Source organism: Anopheles cruzii, chromosome 2 (assembly GCF_943734635.1).
Source record: "Anopheles cruzii chromosome 2, idAnoCruzAS_RS32_06, whole genome shotgun sequence".
NCBI lineage: Eukaryota > Metazoa > Arthropoda > Insecta > Diptera > Culicidae > Anopheles > Anopheles cruzii.
In genome coordinates, this window is record NC_069144.1 from 55,342,629 (window position 1) to 55,367,620 (window position 24,992).

A 24,992-nucleotide genomic window follows, 5' to 3' on the forward strand; every position below is an offset into this window, starting at 1 on the left:
GGTGGTCATAGGTACCAGCAGCGGCTCCGTGACCAGAAGTTCGGGGTATCACTTCGCGCTAATTGATTTCGACAAGTGCCATTTTCAGTTTTACTTCACATTTCGGCCCCCGGGGCCGCCGCCACACCCGAGTGCCGCGTTGCAGTCGAAAATGGTTTAATGTTTAAACTACGCGCGGACATTCCCCGGGGCGGACCTATTAGAGCGGGAAGAAGTAAATTGAATTTAAAGTAAAAAAAAAAAATTTGAACTTTTCATACGAACAGAATAGAGAGAACTTTTCGTCCGGATGGCCATAGCGGGAACTGTGCGTGGTCCGGCACCGGAACGGAAGCAAACTTCGGTCGGGATCCAGTGTCGAGAGATGTTCCCCAACTTGTGGCAAACTTTCCACAAAGTTTCGGCGAACTACAAGATAGCCATTCGACGAATCGAGCTAGGACATCTGGTTCCCCAACCAACGCCCCGTGGCCAACGCCGACCGACCCAAAAAAGTGGGGTCAAAATACTTTGCCACTGCCACTGTTGCCAAAAGTTTATCTGGCCGAGTTCTGGGGACCAGCGCGGGACCGGATCACTCAATACCACCACCACCATCGGGGGGGTTTGATTAATGCAATTTTTGAGCCCGACGAAAGCCCTGAGAAAGATTTAATTTCTTACAAAGATCTCCCGTTACGACGAAGGGGGTAACCCACCGTCGTGCCGGGTTCGATCGGATGAGTCACACGGCATTGATCACGGGGAGACGGGGGACCAGAAACTTTGCCGCTGCTGCCATCAAAACTTTGATTATTAGTAACCCCAAAAATGGGGTCCACGTTACGGTTTTTAATAAGGCCTCGTAAACCCGGGTGCCACCAATTCGACAGGGTTGGGTCGGAAAAAACGTGGATTACCCATCGTGCGAAGGATGCTGGCGTATGTTTCAGTACGCAAGCGTGCTGGGGCCAACACGTCGTCGCCAAGCCACGTCGTCGCAGAGAAGAAGCTGAAATGATGTTGCGGAACCCTGACGAGAACAAACTTTCTGCCAACCGGCGGGTACATCAGCCGGGACACATCAAACAGCTTCAAAAAGTTAAAACAGCGTTAGAGGTTCGGGTCGGGTCCGCCGATCCGGAACCGTTGGTTGGTTGGGTGTTTTCAGTGCCGGGAGCTCGCGCGTGCGAGCTCTCTGGCCCTTGTTTGCGACAACAATTATCAAAATCCGGAATCCGGCGCACCCTCCGGTCGGTGTGAGCTTGTGATCTTGAGAGCTAGTAAGTGCCACGCAAGCCAGCGCCAGGAGAAACTAAGATTGCAATTATGGTCGACCTACGTAGTCGAGGGCGGTGTGGCGTTTGCCATTCTGACTTTTGGCCACGAGCGACCCTCGCGCAATGTAATGTTTGGCTCGAAAGTAACCAGGTGGCGGAATTACAAACACAAGGACTCAAGCGCAGTGGCACACGGAGCAAGCAAGGAAAAATACCCTTCCATAGGATGGCCGGAGCCAGGGACCAGGGTGGTTTATGTCCTTCCCTGCCAACGGGTTGCATCCAAAGGGCTCGAAGATCCCATCTACTCGGGCACGAGTTTGTAATTAAAATTTTAATCGTTACCTCAACGAGTCCCGGACCGGCGTCGAATGAGCACCGGCACTGTCGTCGTCGTCGTCGTGCACCGGGTCGGACCCTTCTCGGGGAAAAATTGCATTTCAATTTCACGAAAGTGTATTCCACTCCAGAGCGAGCGTGCGGGGCCGCATCCTTCACTAATGAGTGGCAGTGGCGTTAGAAACCGATGGCAAACTTTCGCCATATTGCGCTCACTGGCCATTCCTTCCTTTGTGCTCGGCAGACACGCTTCACACGTGAGCGCTTCGTTTCCAAGGACCTCCGCCTCAAAAGGATGCACGGTCTGCACTTTGACCACACCCAGGCCCCAAAGCTCTTTCTTCTTGTGCACCCTGACACCGGAACGTGACTAATCTGTGCCCAATCGGGAAGGAGCGCACGTGCACCGGGGAGGGGTAGGCAAGCCGAAGAGACCCGGTGCCGTTTCGATCGATCAACCTTTACCCTTTTCTCTGAAGGATTACAGATCAGTGCGGGTGTTTCCGCCGGAAGCCCGGTCACTGTCAAGATGATACATCACCACAGAGAGAGAGAGAAGCGGCCGAGGCCTACGGAATAGGATGTCTTTATCACCATCCTGTCGCCGGTCGGCCTCGTTCTGACGGTATTGATGCAATAATTATCGACACTCACACGTACGCACACACAAGTGTAAACCACTCCCGAAAGCGCTTCCGGCAGCAGAGTGCGACAAATAAATGGATTAAGCTGCCAACCAAGGCTTCGGGGCTGTGTGTGGAGTCCTTTACGTAATCCCACACACACTGGCCGACGCGTTGTGCAACGCACTGTTCACCAGCAATGGATAAGATCCTCACTGAAGCAAACGGTACAAGAATGGATCGGAAGCATGTTGTGTAACGTAGTTATGCAAATCGTTAGCATTGTCGTACCGGAGGGCATGTAAAACGCAAAACAATGCGATTAATTAGTACCAAAAACGTTACTGGACGTCCACCGAACACACTAGGGGATGCGGGTTGAAATTCGGTACCAACCACTGATGCTCAGGAGAAGCTGCTTTCCTTTGGTGTGCAAATCACGAACGGACCGCAGTTCGAATCGCGCTGATTGTGTTGGGTTTAACGCGTCGAAATCGAAGTTCCCAAAGCACTTAAGACCAAAACCTGCCTTCGGCTCCTAACCATACTTCGCCGTCTCTTCTAATTTATCGCTAACGCGGTCCGTAACTTGTGCTGACCTAATAGAGCCCCACGGAGCGGTTCAACCTTCCATAAAAAGTCCGACATAGGCAGAACAACTTTGCGCCGCGCGGTGCCTGAGATTGCCTCTCGCCGCGAGTTGCGCTTCGCTTATTGGATTTTGGAGAACGAAGACGTCCCCGTCCACCCGAGAATGGCCGTGTCGTATCTACTGGTGGTGAGGAGTTCTATTTTGGCCAATCCGCTCCAAGCATGAGACCTCCTCCGCCAATCCAGGATGGTGTAAAATCATCTTTATCGAATCAATAACTCGAAACCTAGCGGAGTACCGGCGAAAAGCGTACAACTTATTTGCAAGTGCACACTATTTTATTTATGAAAAAATCCTTAATCCTAGCCCAGCGTTGAATCCAGGCGCGCCCGCATGCGGCGGCCAGAGAGGGTAGGGTGCGAAACCCGAAAGCAGCTGGCGTCCTGCGGTTCGCGGGATTGGCTTTTGTGTTTCGCTCGAAGCCTATGAATATTCAGCAGCCATCTGTTGTTCCGCTCGCCCGTTCGAAAGGGCCAGCTGTTCGGTTCGGATTTTTATTCATCCACCAACCAGTGTGCCGGGGCACGAAGGATACACGCGGCTGATTTGCCGGAAACGCAAATCCTTGCCCAGGAGATGCATGGAAACTTCCCAGCGCGCCCACTAACCGCTAACCCCGGGATTGAGGTCCGACAATGCACCGGATGGGAAGGAAAAACCAGAGCCAGAGGTGCATCGTCACAGGAAGGCGGCGTTGGGTTATCGCCTCGGTTCGCGCCGCTTTCGTGCATTTGGATAATTTCACTGGCGCCATCCATTGCAACGCTCCTGATGGTAAGGAGACGGTGGTTTCTGTGAATGCCAAATTGGCGAAGTAGAAGCGAAGAAAAGGTTACAATAAGCCCTCGGTGGGCCGATCCACGCCTGATCCCCGTAGCGCTGTAGAACTTTTATGCTTCGCGCTATGGTTTGGTGCCCCTCCCGCGGCCAATTCCCTATTGTTCCTATGCTCCACTATTGTGTGCCCTTTTTTGGGGGGGGCGAAGGCGAAACTGCTCCTGCCGAGGTTTAAAATGAAGGTCGCTGAAATGGGAGAGCCGCACGGGGAGCAGCAGTAATCAGCGAAAGCTTCGGTCGTACTGGCGCAACCAGCAACTGCTAAGGGGCCTTGGTTTCCGCCGTGGATTATTAGATAAACCACGTGGAAACTTATAGCCCCGGGGAAACAAACGTTTCCAATTCTGCTCTATTCCCGGTCCCCGGGGGGCCAGATGCGCTTTTGGTTTTGGCAGAACAACTGGCAGACGAAACGCTTTCGGGAAACAAAAGATCGAACAAAGATGCATAATTGAACGTGGAACGTATCAGTGTCTGCTAAAACTCCTGCGTTCACTCCAGTGATCCCAATGACGAACACGGCGATGACCGACAACGCCAACCGTCAATCATCGCATCATCACAAAACCCGCACACACGCGCGGCAACAAGAGGTTGATGCAAATTTATGCTGCATTCATTGTTTGCTTTCAAACTCCAAACACGTATGCCACACCATCGGCCCCGACGGTGGCACCAAAGCCCTGTATCACGCGACGTGCAGCGGTGGGCTTAGCGAGCTGGCAACTTCATGGCAAAGGTGCAGCGCTACCGTCTTGTGCGCAAAGGCCACCATACCATAAAAGGGCTACAAATCGCTTTCGTCATCCAACAGCAAATCCTATCGACGGACGGAGTCAGCGACAGAGATCGCTGTGGATTAAGGGCCTAATGTTGGAGAGCTCCATTGCTGATCCAATATTGGTGAAGCATTTGAGCTCCATGCTCCATAGCCTTGTAAGTCACTTGGCATCGTTGGCGTTGCCAATTGGAATCCACCGAGGCCGTCTATTTGCTTCCTAGGTAATTGCTGGCTTCCTTTCCAATACCTTAAACGGCAATCGTGGGTTGGACAAACAATAAAAGCAACAAAGCGGCAACTCGCGACCACCGCTATAGTTTCTACGTTTTGACTCACGCGGTATAAGAGGCAACAACCGCCAAAACCGCTTTCGAAGACGGTGACCAAATTCGTGTTTCGTCGAAGCCAAACGTCGCTAGGCGGATGGAATCATCGTGGGCGTTTATGATGTTGAGCGTGCCAAAAGACCTAAATTCGATGGACCTTTCTATAAGGTGGAAAAAAGTGATGCTCATGGAAGGCCTGGGAGGTGGTCTTCATTGTAAGCGCCCGGTAGAAGGACCCACTCTTGGAAGCGAATTACAGGAACACACATCACTCGTGACTGCTTCACGGGTGGCAATCCCTGGACCACCAACAACCTGGCACAGGCACAGTGCTTACACTGCACATAATGAAGGAACGCCCGTCGTCGAGCAGGATACAGCATGAACGATGCACTCATCTCACGACCGACATCACTTTCGATTGGCAAGGAAGCAAAGAAAGAACCGAGGCGCGCTGCACAAATACGTGAAGAGCGAGGGACTCCATTGTTTAAGTACCGCTTTCAAATGCCACCCACTTCTAGCGTCATTGTTCGCGACCGGGCCGCCATATCGCAATGAAGTTTCGCTCACTCGCCGCCGAGCGGCGAAGTTGGTCGTCTTCGTGGCTGGCGAACGATCGACACGCCTCGCGGTGTCCTTTACTACGGACGGAGCTTTTCCCGATGAAGGGGCCCAATAGAACGGGAAGTGGTGCGGAAGTTTGAAGGAGCATCCCGCCCGCGCTTCTGGGCCCGAACTGGGTCAACTGCTTTCAGATAATCGGCGTCCGATGATTTGCTGACATACTATACTTCTATTAAAGGGCAAATTTGATCCGCTTAAATGCATAATAATGATTTGCGAGTAATGGCCATGAAGGCTCTCGTGAATGATTAATACGACAGTAAAGCTGGCGGTCGGAAAAGCGGAATCGCGATCTTCTGAACAGTTGCTGTCATGTCTGTCCAGCAGATTTTCAACAAGTAACAAGTTTAAGCTTTATTTGGTCGATGATAAAGGAAGCAGCCAAGAGCCTTTGATATAGGAGATAAGCTCTCACAAGACGATGGCAGCATGAACAATGCCCTCGGTCCAATAACGTGAGTGTCATAAACATTCCTGTCGCAAGCGGAGATGGCCCACCCACGGCCGGATGCCATCCGCCACCACACATCCTCGTGATGTGGCACAGGACCTCTCGACTTCCCGAGCTCCGGGGGCGCGTTCCATAGCATCGCAAAGAACTCTGTAGATTCAATCGAAGGAATTTCAATTTAGTCTCAATAGAACGCATTGCGCATAGTCCCGGTGCCCTCTTCGGTATCCGACGTTTGGTGTGCAAGTACCGTCACAGAATGGCACGGGTCGCGAACGAAAACCACAGCTGCCATTTTTGGCGTAGTTAGCTCATTCAAATTGCAATTTTAAGCTGAAGAAGAAAAACATGCATAGGGCACGCGTATTATTCGTTGGTTTCCATGACCTGTCAGCTTCACAAATTAGATGTGGAGTGAATGAGCTGTGTTGGAACTGGCGAAATTGGAAAATAATTTGCAGCTTATGAAAAGATCTTCAACAATTGCAGTGTCCTCTGCCAGGCTGCGTTACAAAGGACCCGGTAGAGGATTAACTGGGACCGAAGGCTAAGAAGGAGACTGTACGAATGTTGGTATTTCTTTGAGGGCTTGACGACCGATACGCTTGGTCGATAAGGAGAATTTTCGCCGGTAAGTTTTGCGCTTCAGAGACAAGGATGGGCTGCGGATGTACATCACTTTACAACAATTTTCATATTGGAAGATTGGTTCGGTGCGTTTGCTCGATAAGATAGTATGAAGATGTTTGTTGCAATTAAAATGTATGAAGAGTCCCTATCAAACACAACGGATTACAGCGTAAATCCTTTCGGACACAAGTAAAGGTAAGCAATCAACATTAGATCACCATACGGGTCATGGGAACAAGCCTCTTGCAATGGAATCAAAAAGGATGAAATCAACTCACCTCTGGAATCATAGTAGTCGTCCTCGTCCTCGTACTTCTCTCCCTTCACCTGGTGGTGGCCGCTAAAGCTGCTGCTGGCAACCAGCACCAACAGCGCCAGATAGATTCCCTTCGTTCCCGGCACCATCGTTGCCGTCACGGTGTTCCCTTCCGCCTGCGTTGAGGTACGGTAGAGACGGTTTTCACCACTACCAACACACACAACACACTCCTTTCGCACGATTTTTCCTTTTCCGCTCGACGGACAAAGGCGAACCAGGATGCTGTCTCGAGGATGGCCCGCGCCGCGACCGAAGTTTTGCTGGGAAAAGCGCGGTGGCGTTTTCGTACCCACCGGCGGGGGATACACACAAAAATCACACTGCTCTGCGCTACGCACACACCGGAACGCTTCACTCACATACTGCCACAGGAAGGACCACCACTGCTCACCGCCAGCACACGCACTGCGCTTGGGCTTGGGCTCTCGCCGCTGGTTACCACTTCTTTATTCGCGAATTTCAACACGACTCCTGGAGGGGCAGACAAAAAAAAAGGGGGACAAAAAGAGTGAGAACACTGTTTGTTGGCAAGACAAATAGGAAGCTGCTGGGCTTGGCTGCCAATCCCGAATGAAACACCAGACACAATGGAACCATTCGATCCACAGCGTACAGAGCAAAACCCACAGAAAACCACCACATCGTCACGGGCCCACAGAAAGGATGTTGATCCAAACGATGGGCACATCAAAGGCACAACACTGGCACCCGGATATCGCAGGATATATCAAGAACTTTACGACCACTAACACCACTACCACCAGTATTGTACGCAGCTCCAAAGAAGTGCTCGAAGCTGGTCCCGCAGCACGAGTCCTGGACGCACACACACACATACACACCGAACGGAGTGCACCAGCAGAAACACTTTTGTGGCGCGGCGAACAACGGCGAAAACCATTAGGGCGATTGAAAAAAGGAACCGTGCGCCTGCATCATTTCGGTGGCCGGCGGCGTGAGATGTCTTCATTTTTCTGTTTTGTTCCGTGTCACACGACGGACGCGTTGAGATTTTTGTTTTATATCGAGAGATTCATTTCCTCGCGGTCCTGACGACGGACGGGTGGGTTGCTTTGATTTTTCGCCACCATCAAACAGGCTCGACGTTTCATTACATTCTCATCCATCTTACAGCCATCAACACACGCGCGCTGTTCGCTTGCTATTGGCTCGGCGGTTTGACTGGTTTTTATTTTTGTTCCACCGTCAGTAGCACCTTCTTATCGCAGCACAATCTGCTATCGTACAACGAACGGTTGATGCCGTAGCATGGCGGGGCGCGCGTATTTAATAGTTTGTTTTCGCTTCTTTGAAGTGGTGACGATGTGTGGTAGGTGGCAGCTAATGGCGTAGAAAGGCTGATAAAGGTCGCTTGGCACAATTAGCGAGGCGAAGCAATGGGCTTGCGTCGAGCACCCTTCCGACGGCCACAAACCGGCATGAAATGTCAAGTGGTGAAGATTGTACGCACGGCGCACACATACCACACTGCGATAGAGGAACAGTAAACAAAAATACCCAATTCACCCCACTCCCAGGAGCGGCCCGGAGAGAAAAGAAAGCCTCTTCAGGTGCACAGGTTGTGCAGTGGCTCGTCGAACCAACACACACACCACCGTTCGGTAGGGGTTTGACAGGTGTTCGGGGCCTAGGGGTGTTCCGACTTCCTAGAAAAAGGTGAACCGCCGTAATCCTTGAAACAGCAAACAGCTTCGTCAGTGCGACATCATGACATCAACAAACGCATTCGTAACCGCGGAGAGCACGCCGAGGCCAAAACATAGCGATGATGATGCCACGGAACTAAAAACAACAAAACGGGGTAGAAAGCTTCCTGCTGATGAGTCACGGATTGTCCGCATGCACACACATGTTCGATTCGCACCATGCTTTACGCACAACCACATACACGCATCGTGCCGCTCGTTTGCTCGATTCCTATTCCGGTTTCTTGCTTCCTCCGCGACTCCTTGGCTGAGGATTCGTCACGATCCCCGCGATGCGCACTTTTTGCAGTCACTTTGCTTTCAGCCCGCGTGCCGCCCAGCGATGATCCAACGGCAGGAGCTAGAGCGAGAGCTCCAAAGGAGTGCCCCAAAAGGGGTCGCCAGAAAGGGAGAGCACCAAAGACTGCAACGCAAGACGCGATGATGATGCACGCAGGAGAGCCTTGGTTGCAGGTTCAACTTCTTTCACTGTTTCTTCGGTTGTTTGACACGCAAAGAAGGCTCCGTGCGAGATGCCAGCGAGGCGGTCAACACTGGGCACGGGTTGACGGTTCTGAAGGTTTCCATTTGCAACCGCCCGAAAGTGCCCTTCAAAGAAACCGCCATCATCATCCTGTTCACGGAAAGCACCCAGCAGGATATGTACTCTCGGCAGGTCGCGGACACTTCCGAGAGACACAGATTTCGATCCAACTACACACTTTTCCGGGACTACTAACCGAAGTAAACCACCAAGTAGCACTTCCTGGGACACCCAAAACCTTAAATTCCACTTTTTCTGCTGCGACCGACGGGGCGAAAGCGAACAACGTACGTACGCACGGACCGCGCGATCGATTGGCCGGAAAATGAATAACTCTGAAACTGAAACTCAATAACAACGAACTTTTGCTCCGAATGAACGCGAAATGAACGATTCGTCATTTTCGTCGACCGTGATCAGTGGCTGGCTCTCTTACTCCTACGTAGTATACGGTTCTCATGAAGAGTGAGAGAACCACACAGACCCCGGTTTTAATTGCCAAGAAAGTTACTGGCACTGTTTCTTTTGTCAAGCAAGTTAGTAACAGCTGCGTACTGTTGCACATGAATCGATAAGAACGCAGTCATACTTGAAAATTCATAAACGGCTAATAAATAGTTATCAGTAGTTTTCACCCCAAACACTATAATAACTATATCAATCAACCGCCCTCGGCTTAAAGTATCGTTGCTTGGTGATGTTTGCTGCACAATAGGCGCACAGCTCTAAAAACGTCCTAAAATTTCGCTCTCAAAAACACTCCTTTTGCTCCCGCGCTTTGCGATGAACATTTTCATTTTAACATCGCCACGATCCAAGTTACGATGAACATGTTAATTTCTAACCGCAAATAACATCGCCACGATTGAAGTTACGAAAAAAACACGCTTTCGTGCGACCGATAGCTGGCTCACTCTAGCGCACATACCGCGACAGGTAGGAGAATTCATCGTGTTTATCGTTTATCTCGCTTCACACCTGCCGTTTTCTTCAAATGATAATACACAACGTCGGTTTTAAATTTATTTCAATTTATACTGCCTTTATTGCAAAATTACTCTTCCGTTCGCTCTTTTGCACTCACACAGTAAAATCGTATGGTTTGAAACTCTCGCGGAACTTTTTAACCATCACGTCTTCCTCCTCCTTCGGCAGGTTACACTGGCGCCAGTCGACCTTTTCCTCGCAATTGAGCAAATTGTCCGCACAGATAACCTCGCGACCAAAGTGCAGCGGGAATCCTTTCATTTGCCGCGTCAACAGCACCGTACCGTCGGGCAGTTCCGCCACAAAGTACGGACCGCGTTCCGGCAAGTCGGCCGGACTGCTTAGCTTCGGCACCTTCTCTAGCTGGAAGCTATATTCTTCCGACTTGTCTTCCAGCACGTGCTGTGTCTTCCACGCTACGTTATCGTCGATGCCGATGGCGTTGATTTGCAAATGGCCCGTCTTAAAATTGCGCTCGTAGAAAAACACTTTCTGCTCACGGTCGGCATAAAACTGCCCCAGCGCTTCTTTGAATCGTACCAGTTCGGTCCATTGTGCATCCGAAAGAAGCGCCGCACACTGAATATGCGTAATGGAAAGAATCAGTATGTGCGTCTCGTTAATCGGTCCCTTGGCCAGTGCCAGATAAAAGTGGTCTCCAACCGAAATGATCAGATGTTTCTCGATGCTACCGGCCGATAGGCAGAACCAACACTTGTCCTGGTCGAACGTGGGTCTAGGACGCTTCTGCCCTTGGTTAGGGTCGTTACTTTTGCGCTTGTGACGCCGGTCGTCGTACGTGTTCATGTCGTAAAAGTACTGGTTGTCGGGTTGCGCGTCGCGTGCGGCTTTGCTGTCGCTTTCTTCGAAAAATGTCAGCCCCTGATAGGGGGACGGTATCTCATCGGTAGTCTTTTGAATCAGTTCAAGAATGCGCATTTTCTCCACCGGAGTGATGCTTAACGCGTAGATGTGTTTCTTTTTTTCCGGGTTACCGAACCCTGCCAACCCAACGAACCGGGTGGCCAGTTCCATTTGTGTGCTTTTATCTGGTTGATTTCTGTTCAAAAATGGAGAGACTTCATACAGTTGAATTGTCTATCTAAAATGTTTCACAAATAAACCTTACCTGTAAGGGGGTGCTTCGTAAAACTCATCGTTTGATCCGCAAAAATGGTATCTTGGCTTGATGGCGTTTGTCAACCAAGACACCAGCTTCGAACCGTCGGTCACCTCCTCTCGAATACCAACTGGCCACTGGGAAGTCAATAGAATATCGATACCTCGGAAATCTCCCATGTTTGCTTTACTGGCCAAACATGAGTCACGCACAGCCATCACGTCTGCCTTCGAGTACGTCCATTCGTTCGCATCCTCCTGCGAACTGGCCGTTCCGCTGAGGTAGGCAATCTTAAGCCCACCGGAGGTTGTGTAGAGACCACGCTTCCCCAGGTAGCTGAGATTTGTACAAATATCGCCGTCCTGTGTCTCACTGTAGTATTGTGCTAACGTCTGGTTGGTAGGACCGAGAATATAGACCGGTGCGGATACTGTAATGGTTCGAGGAAAGCACAAATTATGGCACATAATTAAAGGATAGGAATTTGCGTACGATTTGACCACCATACTTGTTTTGAGATTTCTTTTGTATTCTTGCAGTGTGTCCATTTCGTTGGTTTGGCCGAAAAAATCTCCAACACAAAGCACCAGATCGAACGGACCGCTCTTCTTGTTTACATTTTCAATGCGCGCGAAAAATGATTTCAGCTTTCCTCGAACATCGCCACAAATTAACCTGCCGAGAAAAGGGCACGAAACGAGCTGAAACACTCGATTCTTCGTATAAGAGATGTAACCGAGATACTTACAGTTTTAATTTCTGCTCCATCACGAGGTAATCGGGCTACAATTTGCAAAACCGCCGGAAAGAATTGCGTGCGTTTCACAAAGCAAAATCGGCCATAGCCGCGCGAGTTTGTTTTGACATTCGATTGGCGACGTGTAGTTTCATCGATTATCGGGAGCAAAACATTTCATCGATTCCAACAACATATTTCAAGCTTTGGTGAAATATTTCGATGCAACTCAAGTTCAAATCTTCAAAAAAATTTTATGATATAAAAATGATAAATCTCTTTAGCAGTAATTTTTTAAAATGATTCACAGGTAGGAGGTTAAGTTCTAACAATGTTAGTCTTGTACGTTGGTGTTTTCCTTAAATTAAGTTACATTTTATTGATCATTACCTAAGCTTTTAAATTACACCGTCACTTTAAACATCGTCATTTTGTACGGAATTGGTGGTCGTTAGTTCGAATGGAAATTCCAACTCTGGGGCACTGTCTAAAGCTTGATAGTCTTTCGCGTAAGCTTCAAACACATAATTATACGGATACTCGAGCGTAAGAAGGAAAGTAAGTTTTGGTTTACGGCGAGAAGGATCACGGTCAGGAAATGTTTGCCACTTCCTGAACTTAATGTCGTATCCAGGCACCTCTAAATGGCCGTTGCTGCTAACTTTTTGCCCGTTACACATTATTTCACCGTCGGAAGTTGAGTTACACGTGATGTCGATGTCATCCTGCGCAATTTGGCTTCTCGAATGGGCCTCCGAATACTGCGATAGGGGGTCAGATGTTCTAAGGCCCCAAGAAGTAGTTGATATTTCACCCATCCTATGGCCTCCGATGCTCCCTTCACCGGAGCTAGTTGCACTAGGGTTCGAACTCCGATCGCTTGTTTCATCAGAACGACTTTGACTTGAATGGTCGGGTTCATCCGTTGAGCTGTTGGTTAAACTTTTTTTACTTGAAGATTCGTGCTTTTCATTCGAACCGAAGCTTCGCGAGTCCGGCACTGTCTCTGTAAAAGTTGTCGTGAAACCATAACTTGGAGTCGAAGGAGCACTAACAATATCATAAATAGAAACCGATGATTGTGTTTGACCCACGCTACTGCCGTAAGCATCATCGCTGGAGCTTTCTTTTCTTGCTGTAGTCCGTCTCCGAAACTCCATTACTTCGTTATCGAACTCAAACATATCGCAATCGATTATTGAACATATCGGTGGCTTAGTTTCTTTCGGACTTGGTTCATCGTCATACTCTGCAGGGTCCGTAACCGTTTCTGAGGTGCCCTCTTCCACTTCAGATGAGGTTCGTGCTTCAGAGCTTTGTGACTCATTACTCTCAGTTCTGATCTCGATCATCACTTCGACGGAGCCGTTTGACGAATCATCTGTTGTCGCTGAACTACTTGATTTGGAGTTTTGGTTCGCGTTCTCTAGAGCGCTGGTCAAAGTGTCCTTTCCGTTGTTGATTGTTTCCGTTGTTGTTTCTCCAGCGTAACCAGCATCTTCTGCAGATCCATCTTCAACCAATGATCTCTCCCTGCCCAGTTGAATAGGCTGCGTGGTTTCGTAGTGCATTGGCAAAATTGAGGTGATTCTCGTGTTCAGAGCACTTAAAACCGTCGTTGGTTTCGGTTCGGGATTCGAGAAAGTAAGGTTGTGCTTAAGTTTGTAGTTTTGTATGATTGTTTCGTGTGCAATGCAATCGCAGTACTGGAAGTGATCGGGCAAGCAGACCTCTCGTTCGATATTGTAGTACATTTTGTAAGGACATCTAGCAGAAGATGATTCGAAGATTTAATAGTGTAGTTCCTGCTCCCTTCCCTCTTTATACTCACTCGTAGCGAATTTGGTAGAATGATCCGTCCATATTGGGAACACAGCGATAGTAAAGTGTACAGTCTTTGGCGGTGCGAAACTGGCCGTGAAAGAGACACTCTGGGAAGTAGTCCGGGTTGAAACGATACAAAATATCTTCCTGTAACGGTAAACATATTAAATATGGAAATGGAAGAACGCCTCATCATTTGTCATACATGACCATCGTAGCACTTGTTCGACGATGAGCATTTCTGGAGATCGGGATGGAAAAACGTTCCCGCCGGGCACTGATAGACGAACTGGTGGAAGTTGTAGTTGTGCTCTTGGCATTTGAAGTAAAAGGAACAGTTCGATGGTATCGGGAACAATCCTAGAGAGACAATTACTTGATGATCTCATCCGGGTACGAAGATAAGAGAAACCTTACCAACACCATTACACTCCGGCACAACAATGTTTCCGTTCTGGGCTTCGTCGTGTACCCTGATGGTGTTCGGGAGTCTCGCGGTTATGCATCGCTTCTCGGTGTCACTAAAAACCTGCAACAGGTACAACTTTAAGTATAAAATCTGTACTTTCTTCAACAAGTATAATTACCATATTATCGGGACATAATCCGATCATGACCCCATCTGGGTTGCAAACGTAATAATAGTCGCGTCGACTGAACGTGTGTAATCCGCTGTCACCGTGGGCACACTTGGTTGACTAGGAATCGAGTCGGCCACGTTAGTGCAAGACGTTCAATCTTGACTATTTCGTCGGGTACTCACATGATCCATGATGACCAGATAGCCACCACCCGGAAAGTCGCGGCACTTTTGCTTCAGCTTATCGTAATACTCCAGCTTTGAGCATAAGCGCTGGTTGAAGGAGAAAGAATGTAAAGCTGTTTAACACCCGACTGCAAGGGACTCTTATCAAACGATTTAACCTTTGGATCGCATACCGTTTCGCAAACCAATGTTTCATTCTTTACGGTATCCGTTTCCGTTGTGCAAATAGTTCCAGCAGCTAGCGAAACGATCAAACAGACTATTGGCACACCGTTTCCCAGCACCATGGCGCGCAGCACATCGACCGCCAATATCGAAAGATCCCAAAGGTAGCGCCCTAAGGGCAACTTTAGCGGTTTAGTTGAAAAACGTGTACCACGATCACCGGCAGTGCAAACGTAACTGATTCTGGAGAACTTCGCTGTCGCTCGTTTGATATGCTTCACGGTCGATATGCTGCTTCAGGCGGGTGAGCTTTCCCTTCGGCAGCTGAGCTGTTTATTTTTCACCAACGACAACGCGCTGGGTTTTCGTGACATTTTTGTTTTGCCAATAGAAGCAGCACCAGCAGATGGAAGAACGCCTCAATTTTCATCACGTTTTGCACGTTTCCCCGATCTTGATCGTGATTTTTGTACGATAGCATTGGCAAACGCCTGTTTTTTCGAAATGGAATGTGTTTAAATGTCTATCCTACAACTCCGTCGAAAAAGTAGAAAACACACATCGAAAAAGTGAAACCGCGACTAAGTTATTCTTTCTTGCTTATTTATTAATCTTTTTTTATATAGAAAACCCTAGCCGCTACAAACACAGTGCTAAATTGAATGTTAGCTTCTGTAGAACTCTGATTTTAATGTTACGCGTTACGCACGGTCGGCCAAGAACCGTGGCTTAAGGCTAGAGCGAAAGTTAGGGAGAGAAGAAATCCATCGAATAAATAGGAGCGACACAAATCGCACATTCTTGCCACCTATCATACAGCCACGGACATCAGCGGTGAGGGACCAAAAGGAACGCAGATACTCTATACGGCATCCCTCCAGTAAGCGGGCCTGTTAGATTATGTATGTTAATTATTTAGAAAAGAAACTACAACTATGCTCCTGCCATGCTGCTGTGTCTCAATCCTTCATGCTTCGAAGATCATGGTTCCACCGCAACGGGTTATGCGAAGTGGCCCATCGTTCGATCCGCCGAAGCGTCTGTTCTGTTACCTCAATCACAGTACTTAACATTATGAGCTTCTGTTTGGTATAGCTGTTTCGCGGGTTCACCATAAAATGCTGGAACTCAAACTGGCCCCACTTTAAAGAGAAGCGTGTAGAGTTCGGACCCGTGGCGCACACACCACTGGCAGGGTATCTGCACGAAAGCTAGGTGAAATAAGTGTCTAAATTGTTTACTGTACGGTCTCCGTTCCTTTTTGGAGATGCAAATTGTTCCGGTATGTGGTTTAGTTTGTTTAAATAAATACGCCAATGAATGCACATTGCATCGATGGTCGATGTGACTGGAACGTTCCATCGAATTTTGTTGAGAAAATATTCGCCAGGGCTTTTTCATTGAGGGTAACACCGAACATGGTGCTGCGCGCAGAATTTCGTAACCGATCGGTGGCTCTTCATTCAGACATTGTTGGCATCTTCCGTTTGATCGACGGCGATAGAGCGCAGCGATCTGAAACGGGACGTTGGTTAAAGGACGTGGTTTATATTCTGCGATCGTAGAGAGTGCGGAGAAAGAAGAGAGAAAGAGAAGAGAGCGAAGAAAGGGCTAGTTTAGAACGAATGATCAACTACAAAACCGATCTAACCGAAGGTAGTTGGAAGATTTGAAAAGGTACTAGCTACTAAAAGGTGTTTGAAATGGCCGTCCGTACCGTGATCGTTCAAAAAGCGACGGGTCGGTGTAGATCGGTTCACTCGGGTCGTCGAAGTCACTTTTGGTGGCCCCATTTCTGGACAGTGGGTTCATCACGGGAATCTGGCACATCCTCGATAGGTTGCTGGAAAGGGAAAATGGACATAGAATCTGCAACTCTGTGGGCAAGTAAGGCTAGGGCACTTACCCGGTAGCGAACGTTTTCTGGAGACCATTGCCAAACAGCGACACACCGGGCGTACGAACGTGCGGACGGCGGCCCGTGGTGGAGGTCGACACCCGTCCGGAAGCCTCGAACTGGCTGCCGGACACGTTGTGCAGGGCCGACGGGCTGAACGAGTTGACCGGCGAGTGGCGGTCGAGGGTGCGGTTCTTGTGGAACACCTTCCAGTAGCCACGATACCCGATGCCGGCCGCGAACGTGATGCTGATCAGAAGAATTATCAGCAGCACGACGGCACTTAGCAGTCCGTAATACTCGGCGTGCGTCAGGCAGACGGACTCGACCGGGGCCACCATCTTCCGTGCGACCGTGTCCTGCTGCATCTCCTCGCGCGACTGAAACACCTGCGCGTGATGGTAGGACCGTGTCTTGGGATTACTTTACTACACCGTCAATCTTTGGGTGGATGACCAGTGCGCTCGGTCTTACCTCAATCATTTCGCGCACCTGCTCCGGCATCTCGCCGCTCGCGCTGGATGCCTCGACGTTGGCTTCGGCCGACGCATCACCCGAGTTGGCCCTCACCGTTGAAGCACTTCCGTTCACCACGGTGCCGTTCACGACGAGCACTTCGCCGTCCTCGTTGGTGCCGTCGCCGGCAGCCTGGGAGCTTCCGCCACCGATCAGTGGCTCGGCGGCTGGTCCACCGAACTCCGTTCCGTTCTCCAGCGAGCGCTTCCGGCGACCAAACGAGGGCTCGGAACGACCACTCGGTCCGGGACAGTAAGCCTGCGGTGAAGGGAAGCACAACGCTAAGCAACGATTCTAGCGATGGCGGGACGGCGACGGCGGGTACTTACCGGTTGACAGCCGCCGCGACACGTTCGGACGGTCGCCTCGAAGACGAGGAAGTTCGATTCCGGTATCTTGAACGCGTTGAAGCGTGCTTCTAGGGCATCGTTATCCCGCGATCGTCCGAGCTCCGGGAACACCAAACTGTCCACCGGACAGCTGCATGGGGACAGGGGAAGAAATCAATGCGCAAGGGCGGTTAATTTACGAACGCCCGGTTCCCGGTACCCGGTTGTGCCTTGCGGCCCTTACCCATAGTTATCGATCAGCTGTACGCTGCGTCCGGAGTACGGATCCCGGGCGACGACGTTCGTGGCAAAGATGTCCGTCGCGTGGCTGTACCCGTCCTGGGACTCGAGCCGGAACGTGAGCGGATCTCCGACGGCAATCGTGGTCGTCGGGCGGCCCTGATACAGAATCATCAGCCGCACCTTGTTGCTCATCGAGTTTTCCGCCGGCAGATACTCGATCGGGATCGGGCTACCGGATCTGTCAATGGATTGAATACTGCGCGTGAGAATCATGCAATGGATGTCCTCCGTCTGCGAGCCATGTTACGAGCCGCAGGGTGCGGTTCCCGGTCGCAATCCTCTGGGAGCGGGTAACATGATCGGAGCAAAGGTTGACCGCAACACACATACGGTTAGTAGCTAGTCTAGGTAATCGACTGATCGGGCACCACTAATGCTACGGCTACTAACTCGAGACGGGGTCATGCAGGAGAACACAGCGGCATGCATCGTACAACAGGATAATGAACTATGGTCGGACACTGTAACTTCCGTTCCGCACAGTGGCGTGGCTGCTTACCCTGCACCGATGTAACCGGATGTGACGACCGCTTCGCCGGGTCCTCGGAACATGCAGGTTAGGTTGAAGCGCTTGTCGCGTCCCGTCTGCACGTTGTCGGAGAACTGCACCACTATGATGTTGGTCATCGTGTCACCATACTGGGGGCGGATCAAAAGGCGACGTTCAGAAGGAATTCCCACGGACTGGCGTACCGAACGTTCGCTACTTACCCGCTGTGTGCCACACTCCGGGTAGCCCTGCGGTCCGCTGATCCGCAGCACGTTCACCGTGCCGCCATTACCACGGAAGAAGCACCGATCGTAGAACCCGTACGCGTAGATTCGCCCGATGAAGCCTTCCGGTGTGCGCAAGGTGAACTCCATCCCGTCTTCGTTGCAAACTTGGCCGACTGTGTCGGGAGTAGAAAAGGATGCCTCGTCAGCGAAATAATCCGCGGCAGGGTTTTCCACTGTTTTGTTGCAGAACTTCTGTCCAAGAGCTTCGGACTGAGATTTTGACAACCCGAAGCCCTTTGACAGGAGTCGGGAACAAACCAAAGGAACAGCTACGCTACGCACCATCGAGACACTCGTCGTGTGATCCTCCGCGGCCACCGGGAGTCCGCTCGTAGTAGTCGGAGCTGTCGCTCTCGAACATCTGCGTGCTCGGGACGTCCAGATCGCGCGAGTCCCGATCGCTCAGCTCGCAGTTGCCCTCGGTCTCGTACGGGGCCCCGTCGCGGTAGTTGAAGCTGCGGCACATAAAGTCTCGCGCCCCGGCACACTCCTGCTGGCAGATGCCGAGCGACGGGGCGTTGATGGTGCGCCGGATGAACTGTTTGCGCATCTTGCGCTTCGACGCCACCTGCTTGAAGGTGTCCGTGTTGTCGCAGCGCGTCTCGTACGGCCGCTGTGGTCCGTAGCCGCCGAAACCATCGCCACCGCCGACCGTGTTGTCGTAGCCGGTGCCCGACGGGCCGTACGGGATCTCGAACGGATAGCCCCCGCCGTCCGGTGCCATTCCGACGACCGGCCGCCGGTAGCCTCGGTCACGGTCCGGGAACGCGGGCATCTGCGGTGGCAGACGCCCTCCGCCACTCGGCGGGTAATATCCTCCGTAGCGATCGTCAACATAACCTCGTTCCGGTGCGTAACCGGGCGGCATGTAGGGATCGTAACCTACAACGAAAACCGGAAATGGAACGGAAGTCGACCCGGTGAAGATCGATTAACAAAAGGTGCGTCAGCTACTTGCGCGAAACATTTCATCCGTGATTGTGAAATATTTCACACACATCTGGCTGGCGTTACTCGAGGTGGTGGAACATAGACAAATGGAGGGTGGAAGGCGCAGAGTGGTCGGTGATGGGTGGTGATATTTACCGGACGGGCGAGTCATGTACTTGTGGAACGGAGAAACGTTGGGCGATGACGGTGGCGGGTAGCGTCCCTGGGAGGCCGCCGGTTCCAGTGGGTAGCGTGTTTCCGGCGCCGGATAGCGATTGTTGTCGATGGGGCGGACCGGCGGTGGGTACGGGTCGGGGGGGTAGCCTCGGTTCGGTGGTGTTCTCGACGGTGCCACCGGATACATGCCGGACCCGTACATGTGCGGTACATACTGGGGCGGGGGGTAGCGTGTGGCCGGTGGAGCCATCATTGGGTAGCGAGAATCGGGACGAGCGGACTGGCTGGGATAGCGGGAGTCACCGCCAGGGGATGGGTAGCGGGAGTCTGGACCCGGACCGGCAGGATACCGACCGGCGTCCGGTTGCGTCGGAGGATAGCGAGAATCGCTTGGGTAGCGGGAGTCGATTGGTGGAGGATAGCGGTCCATGGGATACCGGGAGTCCGGTCCGGGTGGGTACCGTGAATCGGGAGGCATCGGGGGGTAGCGTGAGTCGGGCATGTGGGGAGGATACGGACGCATGGGCCCCCCGGGGAGGTACATCGGATCGGGGTCACGGTCCGGATAGCGATCCGTGGGACCGTACCGGTCGCCCGGGTAGCGATTGTCGTAGACCGGCGGGTAGCGGGTGTCGTAGTCGCCGCCGCCCCCCGACGGATAGCGATCGGTTCCGGGACCGACCGGATAGCGGTCCGTCGACCCGGGATACCGATCCGTGGGTGGGTAGCCGCCGGGGAACGGTTCGCCTGGGGAAAGAAACGAAACCACCGCGAAACGGGAAGGTGCTTAGGACCTGTTTTGCTTCCAGCACGGTTCACAGTGCCTTTTGGGTGTGGCGCGGTTCGCGGTTTTGGACTCCCTTGTGTCGGACTCTCGGGCAAAGTGGACGTTACTGAGTTTTGTTTCCACTAATACTGCCAAAAAGTGGTTGGAGCTTCATGAACTCGATGAAGCGAACCATCATCAAGAGCTGTTTTATCGTCCTGTTTTAGGATCCATTAGCTTCAACGTTTAACATTGAAACCATGAGAATGGCACATCGTTAGGCATTTGGACATTGGAAAAAGTTACGTCCGAACTAAAGGCTTTTAAAATTCACAGCTCCTTCAAATATTGACCGCATAAAGGATCTGACAAAGATGAAGTTAGGACTGAGTTTAGATGTCATCAATTTTTCGCTTTAAATTATCATTAAAAAGTCATCTAAGTGAGGAAAGAGTCGTAAAAAATCAATTCACGCTACGCGCAGTTCAATCGGTTCCAGTATCTTGAAGCGCAAAACAAAGTAACCTTTGCCCGGAGTCCAACAGGTTAACCGGTGAGTGGGACGTGCGATGCTGACCCGTGCAAGACATTAGTTACATAGGGTGCAGGGAGTGAGTTGGACATGCGGAAAACCGGAAAGCCTACCTCCGTAGTCGGGCCGTGGGCCCATCGGTCCGTACCGATCGCCCGGCGGGTAGCGTCCCGGTGGTAACCGATCGTCCGGCACACGGTCGCGATCACGATCACGATCTGCGAACGGGAAGGGCCATGAGACCGGCTGGTTGCTGAGGGTGGTTGGCCCGTGCAACTTGGACTTACCGCCTCCGGCTCCTCCACTGCCTCCGCCGTACGGAGGTCGCCAGTCGGTCGGATCCGGTCGCCCATTGGTGGTGTCCGTGTCGCCGCCGACTAGGTGCGCTTTGAAAGATTTCAATGAGAAACGGATTCACATAATCGAACGCCACGCCACGTGTCCGTGCGGTCGCGGTCAGCAGGGGGCACCGGCAGGCAGGCAGGCAGGGTCATACTCACGCATCAGATTCTCGTAGTAGTCGTAGTCGGCATCGTAGATGATGCGCATTCCGTCCCGCTGGTTGTAGCGGCTGAGACGGCAGGTTCGGAACCGATCACTATAGACGGCCGAGCGGCACTGAAAGCTCGTCTGCCGCAGGCACTCATCCAGGCACTCGCTCAGCGACCTGCCAGTGATTTCCGAGTGAAACTCGCCGCCCAGACGCGAGTTGCGGTACCGCTGGAAGGCGGTATCGGGCCGACGGCCACTCGCGAACAGGTGGGACGTGGCGGACGTTTCCGGATATTCCGAGCCACGCTCTGCACCCAGCGGACATGGGTCACGGAACACGTGGGCCGCGGTGGGGAGTTAGAGGGCGGGGTCGCAGGGAATAGACAAACGGTTTGACGAGACGTTGAGCGTTGTTTTCGGGGGTTCAGGGGAGCACTCTGCTCAGTTTTTCGCTTGCCAATCTGCGGGTTAGGCGGTTGGAGCCGAAGGAGCCCATTGGATTCCGAGACCACGGAAGCGGAAGTTCCACAGCACAAGTTAGGGGGGAAAAACGCGGGAAATCGCTGACCGGTGCACTCAGCGCACGCTTCCGAATGTGTCCGTTTGGGGGCGCCACCGTCTCAGCCACCACAGCCGATGGGAGATTCAAACGTGAATGCGATCGTACGACAATGCGACACATGGTATTGAGGGTATGGATGGTTTCTACATGGAAATGCTGAGCCAAGTCGCGGACGTTGGCCCATAAACAAGCAAAGAATGCAAGCGTCTAGCAGCAGGGGATTCTACGGAGGCGCAAGCCAAGGATGTAAGCGATTGGGATTGAGCGGTTCTTTGGGCAGGAAGCGTGCCTTTGGGGAAGCTGTCGGATTTGGTAATGAGTATGGGCCGCGATTAGCTGGGGGACCAGATACTCTTGAAGTCCCATCAACTTCTTGCGTGTTACTTCCGTACTTCAGACTAGCGAATCCCGGTGACGGGTCGCGTACGGGAGAATCCAATGAGCTCCAATGTGCTTGGTGGTTACCCACCAAACAAAGATGCCGACGCCATTTGGCAGCAGTGGTAAAGCGAAGCGTGTAAAGCGTGTCGGATGTTTACTTACGATTGTCGAGGCAGACGAGGTCGTAGAAGTGGTGCGTGGGGCTCGAGCTAATGCTGAGGTCGTCCTTCTGCGACACCGAGTCCTCCTCCGACAGGATGCACTGCTTCGTCTGGTCGTCGAACTCGATCGAGCGGCAGAAGTACTTCTCCGCCCGCAGACACAGCGACTGGCATTCCTCCAGCGTCATGTTGTTGAAGATCTCGACCTCGAACGGACCGCCGAGGCGCTTGTTTTCCTCCTTCACGTACACGATCAGCCCGTCGCAGCGTCGCTCCGAGTTGAGGCAGGTGTTCTCGAGATAGTCCGAGTTCGGATCGTCCTCCAGCAGCTCGGGGTGCGTGCGCCGGGTAAACCGGCTCATCGCGCAGCTGCGCAGGGTCGAGTCGAAGTTGGCCGATCGGCACACGAACGAGAACTCGTTCAGACACTTGTCCTCGCAGTCGGAGCGATTGGCCGCGGTCACTTCCTTGATGTCGGACACCGGAAGCTTCAGTTTTTTGCGCGGGTGACGTTCAAACACGTACCGCCTGCTGGGACACTCCCGGTCCGGTCTACTGGCTGCGGAATAGAGATGGACGTGCATTACGGGACCAGAAGAATTGGAACACCTGCCGCGTCGTGCACTTACAGCTGATGCACACCTCAGTGAAGTGCACACTGTTCGGGACGAGCATCAGGTTGCCGATGCCCTCCGGGGCGGCCTGCTCGCGGGTCAGGTAGCAGGTGGACTCCTCGTACTCGACGCTCCCACTGAACGATGCGATCCGGCTGCCGGGCTGGAAGTCGAAGCTCGTGCAGGCCCGTCCCAGATTGTTGGACGCAGTGCGGTCCCGCAGGCACAGATCCTGACACTTTTCCAGCACCCGAAACGGGGGCGCCGAATCGCGCACGACGTCATCGTCGAAACCCTGGAGCTGTTGGTTCGGCAGCCGCTCGTACAGTATGCGGCCCTGGCCGTTGTTGCAGTTCGTTTGCCCAAGGACCAGCGCTAGGCGAGCGACCAGCACGAGCACCAAAAAGTCGGACAGCCCCGGCAGGAGCTTCTGTTTTTTACGCATCTCTCACGGTGCCGCTGCTGGTTGCTGGATGTGGGTGGTGGTCGACAGCGAGATTGGACGAACTCTCTGCCTGAAACCGGTGGCAATCGGTGTCCAGCGAACCAACTCGTTTTTTGCGGGGGATTCGTAGTGCGTAGCTTGTAGCTCTCTTAGGTGTCACTTGATGGGGTGGGCCTAAAGAGAAAATGTCTTCTACACCTTTCGCGCATGTCACCACCTCATAGCGTCGGCGCACTGATCTAGGAGATTACGAGATTAATTACTGGCGAGACATTGGCAAGGCGGAACTGTGCTAGCTAACTAAACTATGTTCATAAAACTTGGCAAGGACTTGACATGCATGAAGTGTTTCATTTTAATGTGTCTCTTGTGGGTAAATCCTTCATTGGTCTAACGAGTAAAGATCAACAAACCGATCAAACAATTTAAAAAAATGAAGAGCAATGCGTGCTAAATCGAGAGAAATCGTTTCATCAGAACGCCATCAGAATGGTTGCCTAAATTCACGGTGTACTAGGTTGTTCATTAAATTCGGAGCCTCGATAACAGAGGGCTACGATACGATAACTGCTACGAGTCTAATTTTTTTTTGTCATATTGGTACACTATTCAAATGAACGTATGGAAAGTTTCATTTCAATCGGTCACTTACCTTTTTTTTACAAGCCTTTTAGTATCGACAGTATTTTTGTCACGTCACAGTTAGCTTTACAACTGCTATGACGTCATCATTTGATGAAAAACGCTTTCCACGTAGGATTTTTTTTAGGTTTGAAAACAGATGAAAGTCGCTAAGGGCCAAATCTGATGAATAGGGTGGATACTCCAACAATTTGAACTTTAATTCATGGATTTTCGCTATTTTCAAAATGCTCTTGTGACCTGGTGCATTGTTCCATTTTTAGTGAATGCGGCGCCAATTTTGCAAACAGCGTTTAGGAACCCAAAACTTCAGTTAAAATATTAGTTATACTGCTCAATGAGATGGCCAGGCATTATACTAAATCTCATTCAGTGATTCAACAATTTTCCTATACGATATCCTGTATTTTTTTTACGATTTAAAGAGTTGTGTCTATTTTTTGATGTTTTTGTCATAGATCGTTTTGAAAGCTACTACGACCACATTTTAACTCAGAAACCCTCATTTTAACCCCCTAATTAAAGCTGAAGAGTCCCTATATACGTTCAACATTCGTTCATAATTTTCCTTTGCTTTTAAACCTTTCAAAAATAAAAATTAAATCACTGCACGATACTTGATTTTTTCCATCGTGAAAAATTATGTTGACATGTCGATACTAAATGGCTTGTAAAAAAAAAGTAAGTGACCGATTGAAATGAAACTTCGCATACATTCGTTTGAAGAGTGTATCAACATCACACAAAAAAATCAGGCTTGTAGCACCGCTCCTTGA

The 24,992-nt window shown here is 51.2% G+C and overlaps 3 protein-coding genes across 4 annotated transcripts in view; all 3 read right to left on the bottom strand.

Annotated features, from left to right (window-relative positions):
* LOC128268809 (calsyntenin-1) overlaps positions 1-9,410 on the bottom strand; it is a 68,196-nt gene extending 58,786 nt beyond the window's left edge. For both annotated transcript variants that reach the window (XM_053006049.1, XM_053006050.1), the window contains exons 1-2: positions 9,291-9,410; positions 6,804-7,315 (exon numbers count right to left, since the gene is read on the bottom strand). In XM_053006049.1, the coding sequence (XP_052862009.1) occupies positions 6,804-6,930 (127 nt within the window). In that variant the 5' untranslated portion in view covers positions 6,931-7,315; positions 9,291-9,410. The remainder of the gene's footprint in view (positions 1-6,803; positions 7,316-9,290) is intronic.
* A 756-nt stretch (positions 9,411-10,166) lies between these two features.
* Positions 10,167-12,042, bottom strand: LOC128278338 (CWF19-like protein 1 homolog). The gene is made up of 4 exons (XM_053017050.1): positions 11,950-12,042; positions 11,710-11,876; positions 11,211-11,631; positions 10,167-11,141 (listed from the first exon to the last, which is right to left on the bottom strand). The coding sequence occupies exons 1-4, from the start codon at positions 11,967-11,969 to the stop codon at positions 10,175-10,177; spliced, it is 1,575 nt and encodes a 524-aa protein (XP_052873010.1). The 5' UTR covers positions 11,970-12,042; the 3' UTR covers positions 10,167-10,174.
* A 4,113-nt stretch (positions 12,043-16,155) lies between these two features.
* Positions 16,156-23,574, bottom strand: LOC128278027 (uncharacterized). The gene is given in 14 exon segments (XM_053016661.1): positions 16,156-16,207; positions 16,410-16,535; positions 16,599-17,002; positions 17,064-17,363; positions 17,435-17,585; positions 17,679-17,915; positions 18,237-18,376; positions 18,449-18,627; positions 18,797-19,396; positions 19,601-20,368; positions 21,033-21,305; positions 21,420-21,851; positions 22,517-23,074; positions 23,145-23,574. Coding segments are annotated over 14 exon segments (4,650 nt in total).
* Positions 23,575-24,992: the final 1,418 nt, after the last annotated feature.